The 22,261-nt window shown below is 42.0% G+C and overlaps 1 protein-coding gene across 8 annotated transcripts in view; it reads left to right on the top strand.

Annotated features, from left to right (window-relative positions):
• Positions 1 to 22,261, top strand: part of LOC118119512 (collagen alpha-1(XIX) chain) — a 103,295-nt gene that overhangs the window by 13,976 nt on the left and 67,058 nt on the right. For 4 of the 8 annotated variants that reach the window (XR_004698097.2, XR_004698098.2, XR_004698099.2 and 1 more), the window contains exons 10-16: positions 4,797 to 4,841; positions 8,280 to 8,324; positions 16,467 to 16,520; positions 18,720 to 18,755; positions 20,931 to 20,960; positions 21,058 to 21,084; positions 21,604 to 21,657. Coding sequence is in view for 5 of the 8 variants with exons in the window: in XM_035173586.2 (XP_035029477.2) it covers positions 4,797 to 4,841; positions 8,280 to 8,324; positions 16,467 to 16,520; positions 18,720 to 18,755; positions 20,931 to 20,960; positions 21,058 to 21,084; positions 21,604 to 21,657 (291 nt within the window). In the remaining 3 variants the exon portion in view is untranslated. The remainder of the gene's footprint in view (positions 1 to 4,796; positions 4,842 to 8,279; positions 8,325 to 16,466; positions 16,521 to 18,719; positions 18,756 to 20,930; positions 20,961 to 21,057; positions 21,085 to 21,603; positions 21,658 to 22,261) is intronic. The other 4 variants (XM_035173588.2, XM_035173587.2, XM_035173589.2 and 1 more) reach the window with 4 other exon arrangements.

Here is a 22,261-nt window from a genome sequence, read left to right as displayed (position 1 = left end):
AGAGGACAGTTACAAGGTCTAAATGCCAAAGACAGCGAATCCCAGTGGGACAAATTTACACTTTGTCATAAACTCATTGTCAGAGGAAGAGATATACGTCTCTCTCTCTCTCTCTCTCTCTCTCTCTCTCTCTCTCTCTCTCTCTCTCTCTCTCTCTCTCTCTCCCTCTCTCTCTCAAATGTCTAGTGTCCAACAAAGTTTCATGTTCTGCGTTCAAGGTCCTTCAGAGACGCTACCATACAATTACCCTCATAAGGTGAATCTCCCGAGGTGCGTGAACTGGGAGAGCACACGTTTGCTCAATCACGAGACAAATAGGTGTGGTTAAAAAAAGTGAAGGATCATTTTCTACATGACAGCTCAAGAGACAGGCGGAATAAACAGTAAAGGCCCCCGTCACTGAAAATGATGGGTGTTGGTTTGAAGACAACAAAAACATAAACATAGCACCCAACACCCTGAATAGAACTGTGTGGAGTACAAACCCCTCTTGGCTGTCTGTAGAAGGTTAAAAACAGAACCAGGGGAGTGCACGTTTGACTGTGAATGGAATTCATAGAGATGAACAGGTGGTGGTTTCTGTACGCGTGATAAAACCAAACGGCTCCTGGGGTCAGTGATAAAGACGGCTCTGATGAGAGAACTCGTTCCTGGAAGGTGCAAAACAACATCGTTGCTCCCACTGTTAAAGAGTTATCATGTTTAATGATGTTAGGAGGTGTAGTAATATTCTGGATATTCTGTTCTGTGCATCTGGTGTCATTTATTTCCCAGATATATTTTAAAACTTGGAACTTTTAAGCTTCATATTTATTTCTTTTAAAATTTCAATCATTCATGTGGTTATCTGACAGCCACAGTGTTACTCGTAGATTGATATAATTATGACTATTGTATTCAAAACTGTGAGTAAAGCAACAGACTGCACCAATTAGTTTAGTAAATGTGTGATAATTGGCCTCTAATGATTCTTAATTGACCTGGCAGGAATCAACCTTTGAGCTGTAATGTGTGTGTGTGTGTGTGTGTGTGTGTGTGTGTGTGTGTGTGTGTGTGTGTGTGTGTGTGTGTGTGTGTGTGTGTGTGTGTGTGTGTGTGTGTGTGTGTGTGTGTGTGTGTGTGTGTGTGTGTGTGTGTGTGTGTGTGTGTGTGTGTGTGTGTGTGTGTGTGTGTGTGTGTGTGTGTGTGTGTTGGTTGTGCTCGTGTTTGATTACTTGACATGACTATATTCAGTGAGTGAGAATACGTCATCACATTTCACAAAAGGGCGTCATGTGTAGTTAACACTGACGTGTTTTCATGGTCCAACGCAGGACTCACACATGTGCGTTGGCATCTTCAACAGAAGCTCCGCTCATTCACTTTAAATGGGGTGACACCGTGACAGCATTGGAGCTCTGTTGCGTCGCGTTCACGCAACAGCAGAGACACCAGCCAATCAAATCATATTCAAACACATTCTCTGGGACTCGTTAATCAAATCAGGTTAAATACAGGTCCCGTCTGGCATCAACTGTCAAAATGTGTCTGGAAAGAGGAGGCAGAGGCAGCTGGTGATTCCGGTGTGTGTTCATCTCTAGCTTCGCATTGACAGCGAGCACAAATGTTCACACATGCATACGTGTGCGTCCAGCATTACACTTTTGCAAATAGCCGTATATCTGCCTAGTAAGAGTTGACCTGAAGCATAACAGCAAATCCAAAGAAACCCTAAGTACTCATCTTACATGTTTTATCTGCCAGGACCACCTGTGTACAAAAAGCATGTTCAAATTGTACTTATCACTATATCATTGAGCTGTTACGATACTATTAAATAATTCACACACACTGTTCAGGTGCAGAGGCCATTCCATTTGTTCACCTCCATTATTTCTACAGGACCTGTCTTGTGCTCTGAATCAGGGGCTCATGCTGTTAACACCTGCAATCTAATTCCAGCAAATCAATACTTGGCACCATTTGTTTACTTACTGAACAACAAAATTCATAACCAATCCTATTACAGGCCAGAACACTAAATCAATGAAGTACACACTCAGGTCTGAGACCTCAATGGTGGCAAACTGGCCCAATCAGAAAACAACACCTAGCTGTAAATGGTCATCATAGTACACACATACAGTGCATACATGCTACATACATACTTACATAGTATACCGTCATTATAATACACAAATTATTTAGAATGGCACAATCTAAAGACATTGCTGTGAAAATTAATGCAGTAATATTTTTGTTTACATCAATATAAATATGACGATTTCTGTATTCTGTTCTTGACGTTTACTGGATTTATTTTTGTTTTTGTAAAGAAATGTGATTATGGAGTTAATATCTGACTCTTTCCACGCCATGTGGTCCTCCATCATCGGGTCATCTTCATCTTCACCATCATCATCTTCATCTAAACCTCCTTTTCCTCCTAATCCTCTTATTCTTCTCCTCTTATACCATCCACTGATAGTTGAACAGATTGTAGAGAGAGCAGAGCATTGTCACGATACCAAGTTCATGACTTTCATATTGGACCTACCTTTATCTCCATGCCGATCCTGAAATTATATCAAAGTAGAGGTTGTCACTGCAGCCTATGTTTAGTGTGGGAGACGGCTCACAATGTTTAAATCTTGACCTAAGACATCTCAGGCAGGGAGATGTTTGTTGAAATGATAAATGAAATCCATACTTTTACTGGCACAGCAGTTTATGTGCCACTCCAGCAATTAGACAGTGGTACTTTGAATGGATAATTTAATTCATCCGATTTAGAATTTGAATGATTCAACACAAACCACACTTGCTGTGTTTGTCTCAACAGTTTTGGTGAGACATCATTTTTCCAATGAATAAATGCAGGAGAAGGACTCTAATTTAAAAATTATAGGACGTCTGGCTACAATTGCGGCGAACTGAACAACTGGAACAAAATCATCCTCCAGAGCGAGAGCAGCAGATACTCGAAGACATCAAAATGTCACTAATCATCGAGTCGAAATGTTTTCACGTCTTGCTGCTTTTGCAGATGTTCGCTGAGAGGAAAACAGCAGAAAAGTAGTTTACTTTTGAGCCATCTGTGCAGCATATCAGAAAATGTGCCTTGACAGAATGATGCGCGGCCATTTCTTTTATTTGCTGTGACCTTGTTGCACATGAATCTGCCCGGTGGATTCCGGCAGCAGTGCACCTCTGTTGAAGAATATTTAATTCGTATTGATCCAAAATAAAAAAAATAGGGCTGCACTGTTTTATATTTACAACGCAACACGTTAAACAGGGGCTAACAAAGTCACAGCAGATACTGTCGATAAATTGAGCTCATGAGGCTCCTGACATGCATCTCCTTTTGTATAAGATTAAACAAACAGTCAGACTAGGTTTATTAACAATTTGACTTGACTTTGTAGAGATTAATCAAAGACATCTGGGCAATTTAGAGCATTAAAACGCCCTTAATGAGAACTGCAGGCCAATCACTGTGACCTACACACAGCGCTCCCCGGGAAAGTGTATGGGGATTACTTTGGCTGCATTACTCCAACTGAAAGTAATATATCCTCCATTACAGTCCAGGTTTGATGGAGAATTCGAACGCACTGCGAAAGGGATTAAACTGCTATGATTAATCCAGAATCCCTCAGGAAATTAAACAGATAAGTAGTGGGTTATAAGAATGCAGCTTACTTGAAAGGAAATCCATTTTATATGGCCTCGCACATAAACCCTGGTATTACTAGATTTACAGCTCCTGCATGTACATGCAAAAGGAAAGAAAAAAAACAGGCATAATGGCGAAATTAAAAACTTCTTCCACTTTTACAATACCCTTAATTTATTTTTTTTGCACCACTCACAGCTCTCCTGCCCTCATGGCTGGTGTTTTCAATTAGGAACCTCTAATTCAATTTACACCCCTTGTACCTCCGAAGTGAATTATACCAGGACTTTTATTTAGCGTTGTTTTTTATTGGACTGACACTAAATTTTGATTAGCTTTCAAAACCTGCTGTTGTTCCAATTGTATCCGCAGAGTGTTAAAATGTTATTAGCTTTTCATTAAGGGGGACTTGTGTTTGTGATTGAATAGAAAAAATGAAAGACTGAATGGAGAGGACTGTGAAATATACGTCCAATTCCCATATATATTTTAATTGCTGAGTCCGTGGAAACTAATACGTCCATGCCATATGCTTAATATTGTATTTTTATGGATCAGATGCTAACCAGTTATAAAATGTAGACTGGACATGCTGTGTAGAATAATGGATTAACAACCCACAGCAAAGAGATGGCGTTTCAGCTATTAGGCATTTTTTTGTTCTTCCATCAAACCTATTGAGTTCTAACAAACAAACAAAGTGCTTGTAATGGAGATGTAACCATGAATGGGCATCTTTTAATTAGATCCTTGGTTTGCAGTAACTTCTGTGTTTGCTTAATGTGCTGAATAACTACCTACCTCCATTTTAACACCTTTTTCCTTTCCTTTTCTTTTCCATTGCAACCGCAACGAACAAGCGTTTCTTCCTTTCTTGCCCGGTCCTCTCTCTTTTTTGAATACAATTATCAAATCAATACAATGACCCATAGCAAGGTTCAGATTCATGCTTTCCAGTTGTTTGGGAAACAGTATCCTGACCTGCAGCTGCTGAGCCCCCGTGTCAGCAGGAACCTATGGAACAGCTGTCTGTGGGACTGCGGTCGCTGAAGACATGACAGGTCTTCATGAAGCCTGTCCTCCAATGTGCGAACGACAGACCTTTTGCTAATTGTACCGTGTGCTGTTTGTGTCACAGGGGGACCTGGGGGAAGCCGGGCCGACAGGAAACCTGGGACATAAGGTAGGAGACTCACATGGAAACTCAGTGAGAGCGGTGGGGTTCAGTGCATTGGCCTCAGCCCCCCCTTGGTTCGCTCTATGCTGGCCACAGTTTTCAAAAAAAGTTGAAGAAACCAATTATGTTAAAACTAACTTATTGATTTATTTCAACAAATAAGATAAAAAGTGGGTCAGAAACAACTGACTTAACCCGAGGTCTCGATATGCGTGTTAACTTGTGTCATAATTCAGCAAACTCAGACACACACAATATTCAGCTTTTCAATATCTGTCTGGAAGCTCTGTTTCTTTTGGATGGAGTGTTTAACTCATTTTGTAACCATGTTCAACAAGGCTGTGTGGGCTTTCAGAGCACAGTCTAGCTGTTGTATCTAAAAGTGTCTTTGGAGTTGCTTTGCCCTGTGATTGACATGGACTCACTTGGAATCTTAACTTTTAATGGTTTATTTTTCCTTTTGATAAAGTTAGTTTGAGTCTTAAAACCATTTTTGGTTTGTTGCCTTTTTTTCGGATCCAGTGAATAGCAGGCAGCTCTATATATTTTTTTTCCCATTGAGTGATTTATGGAGTCTGTCAGTGCCCTCTTCTGAGATGATTTTCTAACATCACTGGATTAAATCATTGGCTTGCCTTGTGTTGACCCCCTCAAACCAGCACAGACAGCAAAGCAATGTCAAAATCAAATTAAACCAACAAATGGGTGCCTGCTCTGCTGAGGGGAGGGTTGCGCTGCTGCAGGGACCTGACTTTACTCCCGAGCGATGGGGGCTTCTGGCTCGGCTCGGGGGGGCCCCATTGGACACAGTTGGCAGTCTTCCTGGGTCGGAAGCCAGAAATGGATCATGTCCTCGTCGCTGTAATAGCATCTTCTACGGGATGGTCTGGCCGTCTGAGTCGAGGGGGGGGGGTTGCGATCCTAGTGTGAAGTGTCTCAGTAATTCCCCCCCTTTGCTGTTGGGTGAAAAACAAATGACTTGCATTGCTCAATGCGTGTTTGAGGCAGCATGTAACTGTCTCCTCAGACACACAGCGGAGGTGGGGAGTGAAACGTGGAACATTGCCACAGAGTCCAGACACTTCAATTGTGAGAAAAATGCGCATTTCTTAAATGGAAACTTTCAGACTTGCCAAGTGCTGTTTGGTGTAATTTATTTTTGCCATTACCACCCTGAAGAGCCGAGGAAATTGCCACATGCTCTGAACTAAATTATGGTTTTCTAGAATAACAACTCTGCGGCTTTCATACCGTGTTGTGTGATATTGTCATCGGCAAGATAGTTGACAATCAAACGCAGCCTCTTGGACGTGTTGATCTCTTTTAGTGAGGGGGGGGGCAGGTCCAGTCACAAGGTACCACCACTTGATGTAATGCCAGTATGTGGTTGTAGCTTCCATGAGCTTCAGTGAGAATGTCCTGTAGTGTTTTAATGATAGACAGAGTGGAGGATTATGAGTCTGTTATTGGAAATAAATGAGGAAAACACATTTATCATAGATATTTAATGGCCTATGTGAGATATAAATTGCACTGTAGCTTGCTGTAGAAGTACCAGTGTTATATATATAGGAGCATTCCTGGACGGCTTAATCCTCAACCCACTGGAGATGTTGACATATTTGCTCATGACCCTTGATACATGGAATACGGAACAACACTTAATGGCACCGCTCTCACCACCGCTGCTCTCCCAGACGAGGTTCAGGAGGCGGCTAAAGCTCTTTCGTTACACAACAGCGCACAAGGAAAGTCTGCATCAGGAGCGGGAGCAGCATTATTGATATGATGCTAATTCACAGCAACATGCTTTATGGTATTTTACACCAGCGCTCACTGCCTTGTCAATAAAGCATTTTTATTTGTCAGTATGTTTCATGAAACCTGTTTATCGTGCGAGTCACCGCATCTTTTGTTGCGTATGGAATATGAGTGTGTTTTCATATCATTTTTACACCTATTTTTTTTTTTTTAATCTATAGACATATGGAAACATGTTCAGTACAAATTGAACAAGGCACCTCCAGCTGAAATCGTGCCTTCGGACAAATCCAAGACAACCACTGTTTCAGGTTCCTCTGGTAGCCTGATGCAGCTGTCGATATTACAGGAGCTACGATATGATCGACCTTGGACACTTTACTACGGCAGTTTGCTTGAGTTTTACGGGCCAGCTGAGGTCATGAAACTGTATAGGTTACACTCTCGATAACGGAGCCAGCAAGTTCCGAGACCTCTCGCACATTTCTGGCAGAGCGTGTGGAAAGTGAGGGGCTGGGTAGCTTGAGAAGAATCAGCGATCGGGAAGATATTTGTAGAAATAAGCCTGTAAGAGGTTATATTTGTGGAAATAAGCCCCAAACAGCTTATTCCCTGACTACATATAATCTTACGCATGCTATTGACTGAAGCTGGAGCTGAAACGATGCAGCGAGCTTGCGAAGCAAACAATGTGGCAGTGAATTTATATCTGATTCCAAATTATGTTTTTTGTATCTGTACCAATGCAGTGCAAATGTGTTGCTCTTTGCTCAGAGCCCAATTTGAAGGAGCTGTGAGTTGTAGAGTTCAGGATTGAACTTAATTGCACCAATGAGGTCAGGACAAAAAGTTCCAGATAGTGTCACCCTCCTTAGCACAGTTTAACTCACATAGTTACTGGAGCTGCATTTAGAAGATTTCTTTTTTTTTTTAACTGTCACCATGGCACATGATGCTTTATGTGGGTCACACGGTTGCCCTGGTTGTATCTTAGTGTTTGTGTTAGTGTTGACAATGGTTGTAACCACAATTTTTTTAAGAAGATGATATTAATGCAACTAAACAGGTCTTAAATTTGCATTTCTTTTAGGGTACTTTTTTAAAATCTCAAAATACTGTAATTCCTTTATGTTTAGGTGAGTTTATATAGAGTAATGGAAACATTTAATGTAAACATGTTTGAATGATATTTGTTATCTTCTATAATTAGTATCGAATCATCTATAGCTGATAAAATCAGGATATTTTCCTGACATTTTCCAGAGTATGTGAAAAGCAAATGTCCGCCCCAGATGCTCTGGACATCTTCCGTTTATTTAAGCCTCCTTGTGAAATGTCTGGGGAAAATGTTCTAGTGAGCCAATGTGAGAACAGGGCAGGAATATTTACGAAAAATGTACAGCACACGAGTGGATCTGTTGATGATGATTCAACATGGGATGGACAGAAAAACGGGATGAATACAAATATAGATGAAAAAGAGGTGGAATACAGGATCTTCCTTATACTCTCGCCTTGGAATTTATACATTGCCTGAGTGATTCTAAAACTGCTTAACAGGAAAGTAGAGTTAAAAGTTCCAAATTGTTAAACGCCACGGGGAGTTAAAGAGGGAGAAGAATCAAGTGGGAACTTCTCAAGGGTCCTCACGTTGCTTTTTAACTTTCAATCTTGTCATTGCAGGGAGAACCTGGATCAGAAGGGCAAAAGGGAATCGATGGGGAGAAGGTAAGTACTACTCTCTCCAGCAGACATATATTCCATACATAGCACATCAGCCAGATCTAGTTTCGTCAGGGAATCAATTCTTATAGGCTTTTCATTTTCTGTGTGATGCCCTGGGGGTAGGAGTGAAGCCGTTTTTTCCCCCTGTGTGGCTGTTTCCAGGTGCCTGTCATATCTGAAGTAGATCTAAGTGTGTTCTAGGCCGCAGTGTCCTTCTGCAGTGAAATTAATTGATATGTACGCTACCATAGACCCGGCATACTAATGGACTAAACTCATTTTTTAAATTACTGTAAGTCCCTTCTCTGTCATTTCAGGTTAAACTTTATTGCATGCTCTTAAATCCGCTGCCGTGATGAAACTAATAAATGCAATCTACAGTCAACCACAACAAAGGCACCGGCAAATGATATGACAACTTTTTCTTGAAACAAAACCCCCCCCCCCCACTGAAATCAATTATATATTTTGCGCAAACGTTGAAATTGAGGTTATTTATAAAGTCGGTAAAAAGGCTACGTGCCTTCGCCTGCACGTCTCTCAGCTCCTCAACTCGTGAATAATTCTCTCTATCGCTCAACTTACACTTTGACAAGCTCTGTGAGGGACGGCCAGGGACCACCGAGTCTGTTTTCACTCTAACACAATGTCACAGGTCAGTCAGCGACATTCACGTTTATAGGGCTGGCCCCGCTGTTGCAGTGCAGCCAAAAAATTCTTAATCAACCTTAATGCATATCTCAAAATATGGGCAAGCATTTTTAGGGGATTGTGCCCTGACAGTCCTTGGAAAGACCTTGAATTTGATGTTTAAGATGAGTGTGGGAACTCTGGTTCGAACTTAATTAAGATTCCTCTGGGATGCTGTTTCAGCCACAAGCAATTGTGCACATTCCTTAAAAAAGTATTAGCTGAATAAAAAAAAGGCGTTTTATGTTGTACAGCATTTGTTTGCCCACAATGGCACAATCTCAGTCGATGGCTGTGCAGATGGTCAGTTTAAAGAGGCTCAATAAAGGGACTCCTTTTCATCGCCATCTCCCCCTTGAGTCGACAAACAGCTGCCACAGAAAGCCGCCTCCCTGCAGGCTGCGGACCTGCACTCTGCCCAAACAGTGGAAAAACCAGGAGCAAATATTAACAGATCAAGCCAAAAGGTTATTGACCGATACTAGTCAGTAAAGAGCTTGGTGTTATTAAAAATGATTATGAGGACATTATTATATGATCTGTTGATTCAAAGCTACTGGGAGACTTTGGATAGTTGTCACAATATAGTGAAATGAATTATTTATTAGAAATACAGTCAGTCTTTTGTTGAGCACTGTCTAATATATAAAAGGAACTAGAGGGGAGGGGATAATGAAACCTTTAAATCATAATGGTTTGAGTACAGTTGCCTGCAAAGCTCGAATAATTAATTTGACCCCTCAAACAGTTTGGATTAAATTGTGTGTTTTCCATCAGACTTCTGCTATCCACTGACGTATGAAAATGTAATTATTTTTGTTATGCCTCTGCACTGACCACAGCTTTGACATTATGTTTTCTGATTGTACATCGTTCCGTCCCATTCTGCCATATCTCAGAAACACCTGGAGGGAATCTCTCCAAATTTGGCAAGAATGTTCACTTGCACTCAAGAATGAATTGATTCAAATTATTCCCAGAAATATATATATATGTATTCCAAGGGGTGACGAGAAATGCTTTTGTCATGATAATGGTATTTGATGATTACTGAGAATCAAATGTAGTCTACTGTTACAGCACATTTCAATGGAGAGCTGTAGAAAGCAGATAAACATGGAAGGATATGCTCCTTTCATTGATTTTGTACTGGCTCTTTAGTTTCCTATCTACCCTGGATTATCATATAAGAAATCCTAGATGATTTTAAGCATGCAGTAATCCAAGTCTAGTTTGTTATGAAGGAAGAAAAAGAGAAGAAACAGAGTTAATTAAATTTGAAGGTTATAAACTCCACCGGCATGGCTGTCTTTGTTCCATGGTAAGTTGCTATTGGCAACTTGAAGAGCCAGTTGATGTCATATATACATTTGCATATGAAGGACACGATCAAGTTTAGTGGCCAAGAACTCTTGAAGAGATTGAGACCACCTAACTGGAAATGAACTCCGTCCACGTGGAGGAAGAAGAATGAATGTACATGATTCCGTGTGTGCTTTTATTCGCGGATTGGAACTGGGGCTAAAGCAATCAGGAGGAAGGAGTGAACAGAGGTTGTTATTTCTTCACTCACTGCTTCACCCTGAGCTCCAGTTTAATGGACATCAGTGGCACATGTAGTGGAATCAGCTGGAAGCTCGTTCAGTATGAAGAGCCTGACACTGTGTTGCTTAACGCTTTACCGAGAGAAGAAGCTGCTTTAAAACCGCTAGAATCATCAAGTTCATGTCAATTGAGAATGAACAAGTTGGTGCATTACTTGTACGAATGTAGGGATCTATTAGGTGTATGGACAACATGATCATCAGACCACAGTACAAATCTGTGATGTCCACATATTGTTAAAGTGCATTTGCCAGCAAATATTTAGTGTGGTTAGCATAACATTGTTTTCATGGTCTTTAGGACTTTCCAGAGTTGTCGGTTGTGAGGTATAATATCACCAATGATCCATCCATTCATACTGCCTATCCTTAAAGAGTTGCAGGTGGGCTTGAGTCAATCCCAGCTGACATTGGGTGAGAGGTTCTGGAAAGTCTGGTCAGGTCTATGTATCAATTTGCCGTCAATAATCAGAAATATTTTTTTTTATCAAGATGCTTTGACCAATCATATCCATCCGCTCCCTCAAAGCTGCTTGCATATCAAAACATCACTATCTTCTCCAACTCTGTGTGACCTGCACGCCGATCTGGTCTCAAACCATGTTTTCTTCAGGGCGACGGCAGGAGAGGCGTCTTTTTTTTCTTTCTTTGTGCTTCCCACATGGTGCACTCTCTCCTACATGACTCTGATAGATCTACTCCAGAGACTTCTCACGCTGTGCCCCAAAGAAACAAGGAGAAGTTAAGAAATCAGAAATATTTCTGAAGCACCACTTCTAGCAGGCTTGTTTGACCATCATCACACACAGGCCATTATGGAATAATCTGGGACATTCAGTTATTGGCGGGTCTGGAACTTGCGTAGCTTAGCACAAAGACAGCTAGTCTAGCTAAATTAACAATGAAAAAGATACTGTAGCTTGACAGCTAACAAACCACTTACTGATCTACTACTCTATTTAAAAATAGAGCTGTAGAACTAAGGTTAAACATGTCCTGATCTGTGTTTGTAATGAAAGCAGAGCGAGGACACTGATACATTTTCTTGTGACACTGAGTAAGACGACGAGCAACTGTGCTTCCTGAAATGTTCGACCTCTGTTAAAACGATTAGAATGATTTAATCTGTTTGTCCCTAAATGGAAATCTCCTTTTCATATAAAAAAAACAAACATATTTCAGCTGTTTCAAGTCAAGACATGAAATAGACAACATTTTATTTTTGATTTAAGTGTTTTTATTCGCAAATATTTCCAACATAAATTTCATCCACGTATCACAGTTTTTAACACATTACATTTTCTTTGTACACACACTTAAATTCGGAGGAAACCAAAACAATTAAGGTCCAATGCAGGTTCCCCTATACCCACGAAATTAAACTATGATGGGGTCATCTCTGTAAGTACATATGCTTATAAGCTAAGTTAGTGAATTAAATATTGCTCTGTGTCTTTAAATGCTCCCATCAAAACATATCATTTACCATCAATTACAGTAAAATGTGGTAATTACGTTCCTTGTGTGTATTTAAAGGGTGAAAATAGAGTAAGTGAGGAGCCAGGTCAAGACCCAGTGTGAGGATTAGCAGAAAAGATTTAATTGTAAACAAATGAAAGACTTACATGTTGTGCACATAAACTTGCCTGATGATTTGACTTCACATATTTACTGCGACTCCCAGACTCTATTACCCGATCTGTCCCTTCCCTGCAATTAGCTCATATTCCATTTTTAAAACTCGTATGTTATTTAAGGCTGGAGTGGACACCGGAGAAGCCAGAATTCTACGTATGAGCATGTGATCTAGTGTCATTTTGCAGATATGCTTCCTATGGGACCAGAGGGGGTGCACGGCGTGTTATCTTGTGGGGGGTAATCCAAGTTACATGTTCGGCTGAAGAGTGAAGCGTCTTAGGAAAAGGAGTCGACCGACACTGGTGGAACCCGATAGCCTCCGCACAGGAGGATCTCTGACAGTGAACTCCGATATCCTCACACCAGAGCCCATTGTTTAGGTTACCTTGTATATTTATTCAAAGAGGGTGATAGACATTCCAACAAGCTACTCCCTGATTACACTTACGCCACACTGTACGAGGCGGCGTATCGCTGAGCAAATGGAAAGTCACAAAAGGCATTTCCTGCCGTAACCTCCCTGGCATTTGTAGGCCGACACTCAAGATATCCATGTTACTTAGAGATCCAGTTCCGCGTAGCTTTAAAGGCCTGTCATTCAGTATAACAACACTTCCCCACGAGAATGTCCTGAATACTTAGCACATCTACTATTTTAATTTAGCACCCCCCCCCATCCCTCCCCAATAGGCCAAACCTAGATAGCAGTGATTAAATTGTGTACAGTAGCTAAAACTTGCAATCGTTCTACCTCCTTGTCAGACAAGGGGCCCGACCTGCAGCCGCTCTGCTCGGTAAAAGGTATAAGGAAACATAATTAGACTGCATTTGTACATCCCCGCTTCCCTGGCTCTGTTTATTTGCTTGCTTTAGTCGTCTTGGGCTGGGGAGCTGCCAGATTGTCTTGTGGCCCCACCGCTACAGGAATGACAAGACACAGTGGTGTGTGTAATTAGCAGGCGAGTGTACACAGCTCCCCACAGTGTTCTGACCTCGTGCTGCAGCAACGACAGCCACACAACCGGCACCAGCCTATTCCCAGCCCCTTCTCTCCCTCATTCATCCTTACGCCGGGAATGCAACAAAGCCCACAGCTTGCAACAAAGGCAAACAATACACCCAGCTCCTCCAGTCGGTATCTCCCTCTATGACACTGTGCTCCTGAATTGGGCCTGTGGGCTTATGGCGGAGTCTATTAGACAGAGGGGCAGCATCTTAACTAGGGAATGGAGAAAAAGAAAATCACTTTTCCCTCAAGGGGTCGTTAGATGTTTCCCACCTTAGGACCGTCATGACAAATATTAGCATACATCATACTTGAATAATTTACTGTTGGTCAGCTGAGAATATTTAAAGCAAAGTAGTAGATCAACATCCCAGGCATTGCTACAGCCACTGTATATTCAGCCTTTTAGATTTTTTACATGAAGATTGTCTCATTCCTCGGTTTATGATAAAAAATAAAAAATGTAATCATGACATTTGCCAAAACATAAATGTATAAGTATATATGAAAACATGCGTATATAGTCTTCTAAAAAGTAGTATGTCATTATTATCAATGGCATCGTTTAAATATACCATCATAACAGTGATCATACCAGCCATGATGTTTGACCACATGTAATCCTCTCTACTCATCACTACACTATTACATGAGTGCATGACACATACATACATGTCATATCTATGTATGTATGTATGTATATACTGTACTTACATATATATATATATATATATTTTAAAAACAGCCTCTGTGGTTGTGGTCCCACCTCAGTACGTGTCTCCAGGACCATGTTTTGAAGAGAACAATATCAGATATATCAAAAATGTTTTTGTGTATTAATGGTTTACGGTGACAGATGTAGGTATTTTAAGTAATTCGAACCAAAACTGGTTATTGTGTGCTTGTTAAAGATGTTAAACAAAATACTCACCACCTTACACCCGTCTCTCCCAGTTGCATTATGGCAGCTCCCTGTCAGCACTGTAAACATATTGTCTTGTGTCTGCAGCAGAGGAGGAGCTGGGGAAGCGGAGTTCATTTTGTAACAGTGATGTGAATTATATAACATTAAATATTTATGACTTATAACACAAGCCTAGATAATTACAATATTTAGTAGTTCCAACTTAAGTATGACAACTCTTGCCATTGTTATTTTAGGATGCACATCCTGTGTATGGACTTTATCTGTGGGGCCTCATTTGCACCAATTTATTATAAAACTCAAAACTTTTGTTGAACTTAGTGTGTTTTTTAGATCAGTGGTCCAATTTTTGTAAATCAGTATAATTCATTAGAATGACTCTATAGACTGAGTCAAGCCCCACTTCAAGTGGAAAGTAAAAACACATTTGAATAACACAGAATGCATGATGTCAAAACATGCTCATATGTATTTGTCTATATCTGCTGTGCCTCATGTCAGGCCGGCGTTTCATTTGTGTACGCCACTGTCCTCCAGTGTGAATCCACGGTACGTCATTGACTGATTCTAGTGGCAATACAATGCCTTGAGAATGGGGTTTGAATTGCAACCCACTTTTTCCCAATGTCCTACGTTTCACCACACGAGTGTGGGCCAGTTTGGTTCGACTCGCTGCTCATACATCCCAAAAAATACATCTGAAGGTTGTAAAGTTCACTGACGCTGTTTGTAATTTATTGCAAAAGAAACATGATAAGAAAATGATATGCAGAAGTCTAAAATCCATTCACCTGCTATAGGGAAAAACAATAAATAATGCGAATGTAAATAACTTTAATGCTGCTGGTACAGTATATTTCATTTCAGGGATCTCTATTTCTGTCTGTCTGATATATGTACAGCAGGATGATGTACTTTCTTGTAACAATCCCTACGACTGTGTGATAGAGACTTTGCAGGAATGGAATTTGTGTGTTAATGATTGGAAACGCGAGCAGTCCCTTCCTCAATATAACGAGAGCAAACACCACATAATGACTGAAGAGTCACAACAACAAGGGAAGAAGTTGATATTACAAGACGCTTCTCGCCATCGTAATGACACAAGATCTCCTTATTACAAAAGTAATACAAAACTCTTGCAAGATTAATCGAACGCGCGGTGCGGAGTTGACAGAACCCCCGAAGCTGTTGACGTCCTTGTCATCAGATGAGCCTTGTACCCGCAGCTCGGGTTCGTAACTCACGGGGAAATTTGCTTGTGGATCCCCTTGTGTCACATTGCCTCAGTGTAGTGGTTAAGCTGTCGATTTAAATAAAGAGCGGGGCTCTGGAGTGCGGCCATGAGACAGCCGCCCCTATTATTGACAATGTGCCTAGGCTGAGGGTCCATTTGGGATACAAACTGATAAAATCATGACATTATGACTGCAGCTCATCGACGAGCGTTTTTTATCTGGCGTTTCCATATAGGTGCGACGCTTCCACACCAGTGTCGCTGTGGCTTGTGTTTTTGAAATGGTGCTTAACACGCGGCTTGCAGGGAACGGGCAGTGGATTTGTCATGTCTCTGGTGGAGCCAGACTTAATGTGATAAGAGTAGGTAATCATCTTCTGCAGATATATAATTGGCTATTAATAGCCTTTCCATCTCTAAATTTAACCGTGACAAATTATTGTATCTCTGAGTCATTTTACAAGCGCCTCACACCAACCCCCTTTGTTCCCGCTCCCCCCCCCTAACCTGTTTCAAAGAGTCGCTGCTACTGGCCCAAATATGTCATACCTAACAGGGCTCGCTGCAAATTTAACCTGTCAATATGTGTCAAGCCTCATTCATCAGCTGGAACTCTTTATCTCAGCTGTCCTCCGTCGTTCACGTTTCACCGCAGAGAGGCTTGACTTTGCCCTGAGCGTGCATAGTTCAGCTCCCACCCCCAGGTCCAGTGCTGCAAGGTGTAAAAGCAATGACAGCCCGCTGTCCTTGCTCAACCTAAGTGCATCGGGGGGGGTAAACACGGTGCAGCCAGCTGATTGTGAACCTCTCGGCAGGGTTTTTTTGTACATCATGTAGTGACTGATGGACATTTTCTGCTATTTTCTCATTGACCGGTTGTGACAGGCATGAGAATCTCACACCTGCATGGCATACTTGTGTTCTGAGAGTCTACTGACATACAGTAACACGTGCTGGGTTGTCATTATTTCTTAACAACTTTTAACCGGTCGTTCGCAATGAAAATAACAAATATTTAAACTATTGTATATGTTCTTGTTCCCAGGGTCTGAAAGGTGACCTGGGGCCAATTGGTCCAGTTGCTCCCAAGGGAAACAAAGTGAGTGAGTCTGGGCTCGACAGAATTACGACACTGTCATTTTTCTTTTCCTTCATTAAAATAGATCATTTGCTTGACTTGCATGAGCTGTAATCCCAGTCCCAGTAACGTATGTGCCCATCTGTTCAAAGTGCTGCTGTGACTGCTACTCCAAACATGGCCTCATAGAGAATAGTGTTATTGCTATCATGATTTATTAATCCTTCACTGCTGGTCATATACACTTCTGTCCCGACTGATACAAAGTATGTGTGTGTGTGTGTGTGTGTGTGTGTGTGTGTGTGTGTGTGTGTGTGTGTGTGTGTGTGTGTGTGTGTGTGTGTGTGTGTGTGTGTGTGTGTGTGTGTGTGTGTGTGTGTGTGTGTGTGTGTGTGTGTGTGTGTGTGTGTGTGTGTGTGTGTGTGTGTGTGTGTATAGACTGTATATAATGATGTACGACGTGACAACTGACCAAAAGTGAAGCCAAAGTGTCTCGATCGCTGCCTGGTGGCTGACTGGCTGCAGTAATGGTCATAAGTCCTGCCTCATCCATGTTAGTGGATGGGACATGGACCAAACGGAAAAGTCAAAATACACGTTAAAATGTTTGTTTTTTTTCAAAAATGATTTCTTTAATTAATTTCTTATCACTCTGTTCGTGTTCATTTTTCCAGTAGTTTTGCCTCTAATTAGTTTTTGCTATAAAAACGCCGCCTTTGTATCTGGGATGTTTTGGCTTCATTTCTGGATATCGGGAGGAAGTGGAGACACGTCGTCTATGGAGCTGATTGATGTATTTATGTATTATGATTGCAACACTTTCATAAATGTGTCACATACAGTAGGTTTCATCGTTATTTTACATTAATAGATGTTGTTGTTGTCCCTGGACAGACATTACAAAGTCACGTGAGAAACTGAACATGAGATTAAAGTGACAGAGTTCACCTGAGATTTAAACTGCTAGGAGCGAGAGAGAGACATGTTTTGATGCAAAACCTTGTTCTTATCTGCAGCTTTTTTTTTATTATTATAAACTGTTCGCTGACATGATAAGATTAAGTGTTGTTGCAATACAGAAAATATCGCTCACCTCAAACTTTTCTTTTAATGCCACAGCGGGATTATTTTCCCACATATGAGATGAAATGTTTTCTCCTGTAATTAGTTGCCATATCTCCTGCTCTTTTATTTCTCCTCCCTTATTGGGACTTTTTGTGTGTGTTGTTGTTGTTGTTGTTGTTGTCTTTTGGTAGAACTCACCGCATAATTGTAGGTGCAATGCTCCGTCTGCCAGCCTTGAAGTTATAATGAGGTCTGTGTGTTTCTGTGAAGACAACAGAGAATCACAGCGTATTTTATCCGATTTTTCCGGATGGGAGGGTGGGGGGTGTGGAGAGAAGGTTTGTTTGTATTGAAACTGACAAAGGGAGGCAGAGTTGGAAGCACAAAAGTAATGAGTCCCCTGAATATCCCCTAGCAGGCATATTTTAGCTGTGACATTCATTTAGACAAGAAAATGGATATGAACTACAAGCACATTTCTTTTCTCCTTTCATCTACATCTGATAAAAAAAAAAACTGTATTGCCAGGTGTAAAGTCCATCGATTCTCACCCCGGTGCTTTGTAAAGTGCTGTGGTGAAAAGGTGAGAGGATGTTGGACAGTGATGTGTGAGTTTTATCTGAAAAGACCCCAAAAAAAAAAATAAGCGAGGAAGTGAAAAGCGTGTGCGATCATTGCTTACACTGGCGTCAAAAGACTTCCACTTCTCTCCTTATATGACTTTTTTGCGGCTGCCTTTATGTCACAGGCACCAAACAATGTTATCATACCTGTCCATTGTTAACACTGCAGAGCTTTTACATGATCTAGCGCGGCTGTGTTTATTTTAAGGCCTGTCACATTTAATGGCAGCGGCCCACCTGCCAGTCGCCTGACGCTGTGAAAGTCATCAGACAGGCTTCATTTCACGACATACTGTAAATATCACTTAATGGTCCTGTGTAGCACAGAGAACACATGTTGAAATATTACAGCTATGCATAATCACGCTTATTTTAAATGACCTTCGTTTTTTTTGTTTTTAATCACACAACGAGCCTTTGGGCCGGATGTTTAAATGTTTAGATGTTTAATTCATTGTTCCATCGCACGCAGTATGTTCAGAGAACGTTGCAAAAGTTTTTTTGAGTTTTCACTATTTATTATCCTTCACAGGGTGATGTGGGTAAGCCTGGAGCTCCGGGGCTGCCTGTAAGTTCACTCTATTTCATTTACATCTCATTATGCCGTCTGTACATGTGAGGGCATTCAACGAGCCGAGCTCGGAGTGTGAAGTGTGACCCTGAAAAAGGGGCTGGACAGAGATCTTTGTAAATATCACAGCCTCTTGGCCGACCGGGTACGCGCAACCGTGTTAAAGCGCCTTGCCCACAGAGATGGAAAGGGAGGCACTCAGGTGAGGAGCCTCTGTGTCACATTTCCATCGCTTGGGAGCGGGTCAAACAAGGAGCAGATAGACAGGGCTCAGTGGCCGTCCTCGCGTGGGCCAAAAAGGATAGGGATGAGCAGCCGGGCAGAGAAGAATGGAGCTGCGAGACTTCTGGGTGGGTGGGTGGGGGGGGGGTGGAGGTTGACAGGTAGTCGCTGGCTGTATCCTACACGGGGGAGACGTGTACTTATTGGGTAGGTGGCTGTCCCTGCAGACTTCTAGCATTTACAGACACCCCCGGGGGAAGAACCGCATCACGCTTTGTGTATTTCTATCTTATAATTGGACAGGCTGCACCGGTGCTGCTCCTGTGGTCCAGAGGACAGAGACCATAAATGTACTCATCTCAGTGCACACACAAATTGAAGGTACATATGTCAGCAGTCGGCATGTACTCGCAGAGGCTCGCATCGTCAACCTATCAACACGTACAGCGAACGTGCGACGCCAACCGCACGCGCATTTGGGAATTGACGGCTACTGGAGGTTTAAGGTATACTGCGGGTGGTTAGCTAATTATGTGCGCATCACGAGGGGATCGGCCTGCCAGTTTGAATCAGCGCCGGAGTGATATACGAAAACTGTGTCCCACTGCTTCTGCCTCGTCCTTTTTATGTCACCAAAGTGCTCATGATACCCTCAGAACACTGCCACCGTCCCTCAGCTACTCTCTAATGCTATTTTTAAGGACAAGCAAAAATTTCTCTGACTGGAAAACAAGTTGAAAAGTTTCCCATCACGCCAGTAGGTTTGCCGAAGGCAGTGTGGACCTGCTGCAAGGGCTTTGTATCCAAGGTCAAAGCTCTGTGCTCACAGCCAACAAGAAAGCACTATTGTAAAAGAATAGCAACAAACGTATTGAATTTATTAGGAAAAGAACAGCAGGGAGACTGAGATAAGTTTTTATCTGAGCAGTCGCTCATATGCTGTTTTCAGACATGAACTTTGCCTTTCACACATGTGCAATGCAGCAGGAGATTTTCAGAGGCAATCACAACAACAGAAACCTGTCCAGAACATTCAGGTGATGGGTGGGACTCGAGGCAATAATTCAGAGAGTGTGTGTTTTTGTTTGCGACTCCGCCGTCGGCCAATCCTTGTCACCGAAAAGCTCTCGAATCTTGTTATCTTTCCAAGTTGCCGTCTTCGACAGCATCCTCTACGTGTATGACACCTTTTTTCATCCTGACATATTTTTTTTATTCTTTTTGCATTTGTACATTTTGCATCAGTTGTTGTGTCGTGTCAATGTTAGCAGCGTCATCCTATTTGCTCACAGGGAATTTTCTGGACATTTTTCTTGCTGTTTTCTCACATTGGTTGCCTCAAACATTTTACATCGGGGGGGGGCTGGTAGGAAAAAGTTATGGAATATTCTCACATACAGCCCATTTTGAAAGTTTCAGGAAATGTGTGTGAGCTCAGTGGATGTCTGAAAGCAGCTTCAGCCACAGCTGCAATTACCTCAGGACCGTCAGCCTCCCCGTTAATAGTGTTTTTCCCCTCTTATTATTTCGTGCGAGGCCGCCGACTTACGTGATGGACAGTATGTTGTGAATGTCCATTTCTGCAGCTGTTTCCGAGAAAAGTCAACAGCGTTTGACTTGTGGATGCCAATTGAAAGAAGACACCAATTATCTGGCTCGTATTTGAAAGGCGAGATGTCGTATGTGGCCTTGTATCCATTTTGTGGCCCGGTTGACAGACGACTCTGTCTGCCCTTTTCTGACAGTGGCCAGCAGGGTGTCTGGGGAGTTGTAATAGTCATGCCCTAACTTTTCTCAGGGTCACTGCGGCCAAGGATAATTACTGTTCCTCATGACCAATTGTTTTGCTTGCCTGTAGCTGTCTAGTATTGTTAGACCTCATATGAATCATGTGCAGTGTGTCTTCATGCTGACTGACATGTTATGTTTGCTTGTTTGTTTGATTCCCAGGTTGACAAAGAATGTCTCAAAGGAGATCAGGTAATTTAACCAAGTTTATATTGTTCTTGCTGAAAACATCTAAAGTAATTTTTTGGGGTTTTTATTGATAACATAAATCTTTACTTACCACACTCAGGGCCCTCGAGGTGACAGAGGAGAAAAGGTAAGAAATGAATCACCACATTTAAGGAGTGTATCTCATTTCTGTTTGTTTTCCTCGGCGGGATAAAGTGCACATAACATGTTCTCAAGCAATTAAGCTCAACTATTAGGTTCATCAAGCAATTATTGAAGCGCCGTGAGCATATCCTCGCGCAGGAACTTCAAAACAAAATCACGGCTGAGCATATACCTTGATTAACTTGTTAATAGTTCCTTATTAAGATACTGTGTCGAATAATGGAATGAAGCTCTGATCAAGCGAGGCTGAAAATTGCCTATTAGAGAGAAGTCACCTAGAAACTGCTGTGAATACCCCCCCCTCGATCTATTCATGCAATTTGAACTCAGCTCATCCTACGTTTCCTATCACTGCAAATAAGCCCGCTTGTTCTCAACTGGTCTGCGGATAACATTTGGCAGAAACATCTGTCTGCATCGGTTTGCGCACAGTCTCCCCCTACAGGGCCATATGCACATGAATGTAGCACCAAATTCATTATGACACATGTCCTTTCTGCAGGGACTGGCCGGGGTGCCGGGTCAGCCAGGGGAGCCAGGCAAGGAGGGCAAAAGGGTGAGTAAACAGAAACCGTCCACTAGTTGTGTGGCCTGGCCGGTGGTGGAAAAGGCCAAACAGCAGCTGAGTGGCTGCTGTTGTTTTTTTTGGGGGGGGGGAGGCAAAGAGAAAACGTTGGCAAAGCAACAGGCCTGGAAAGAAGTGAAGGGGTAAGTGTGGCCCCTGTTGTAAAGTGTGACAATTAATGAAGGGGCTCTGTGGTCAATGGGTCACATGCGCTCACAGTGGGACTGGCAGCACACGTGGTTGAGTCTCAGTGGGATGTGGTGAACAGTGTTTGGTTTTCTATGAGGGAGACGTCGCCTATTGAAATGTCATTTATGTATTTTTCACCTCTGACTGCAATATCTAAAAGTGGTCTGATTGACCACTCAAAGCACTTTACAGCAGGAGTCACATTCACCCATTTACGCACACTTTTGTACAGCGCCTCTACAGGCATCTATTATACCATTCATACACTGTAGGTACTGCCGGAGCCGGGGATCAAACCGCCGACCTTCTAGTAGACAATCCTCTCCCCACTTACAAGTTTTGTAACACAATGCTTGAATCCAAAGTATATATTTACTGCACTATACTGAATTCAGCACAGCTTACT

The sequence above is a fragment of the Hippoglossus stenolepis genome, chromosome 12 (assembly GCF_022539355.2).
Source record: "Hippoglossus stenolepis isolate QCI-W04-F060 chromosome 12, HSTE1.2, whole genome shotgun sequence".
NCBI classification, from domain to species: domain Eukaryota; kingdom Metazoa; phylum Chordata; class Actinopteri; order Pleuronectiformes; family Pleuronectidae; genus Hippoglossus; species Hippoglossus stenolepis.
The sequence above is the reverse complement of the archived record's forward strand: the minus strand, read 5'-3'. Positions and strand labels throughout refer to the sequence as shown.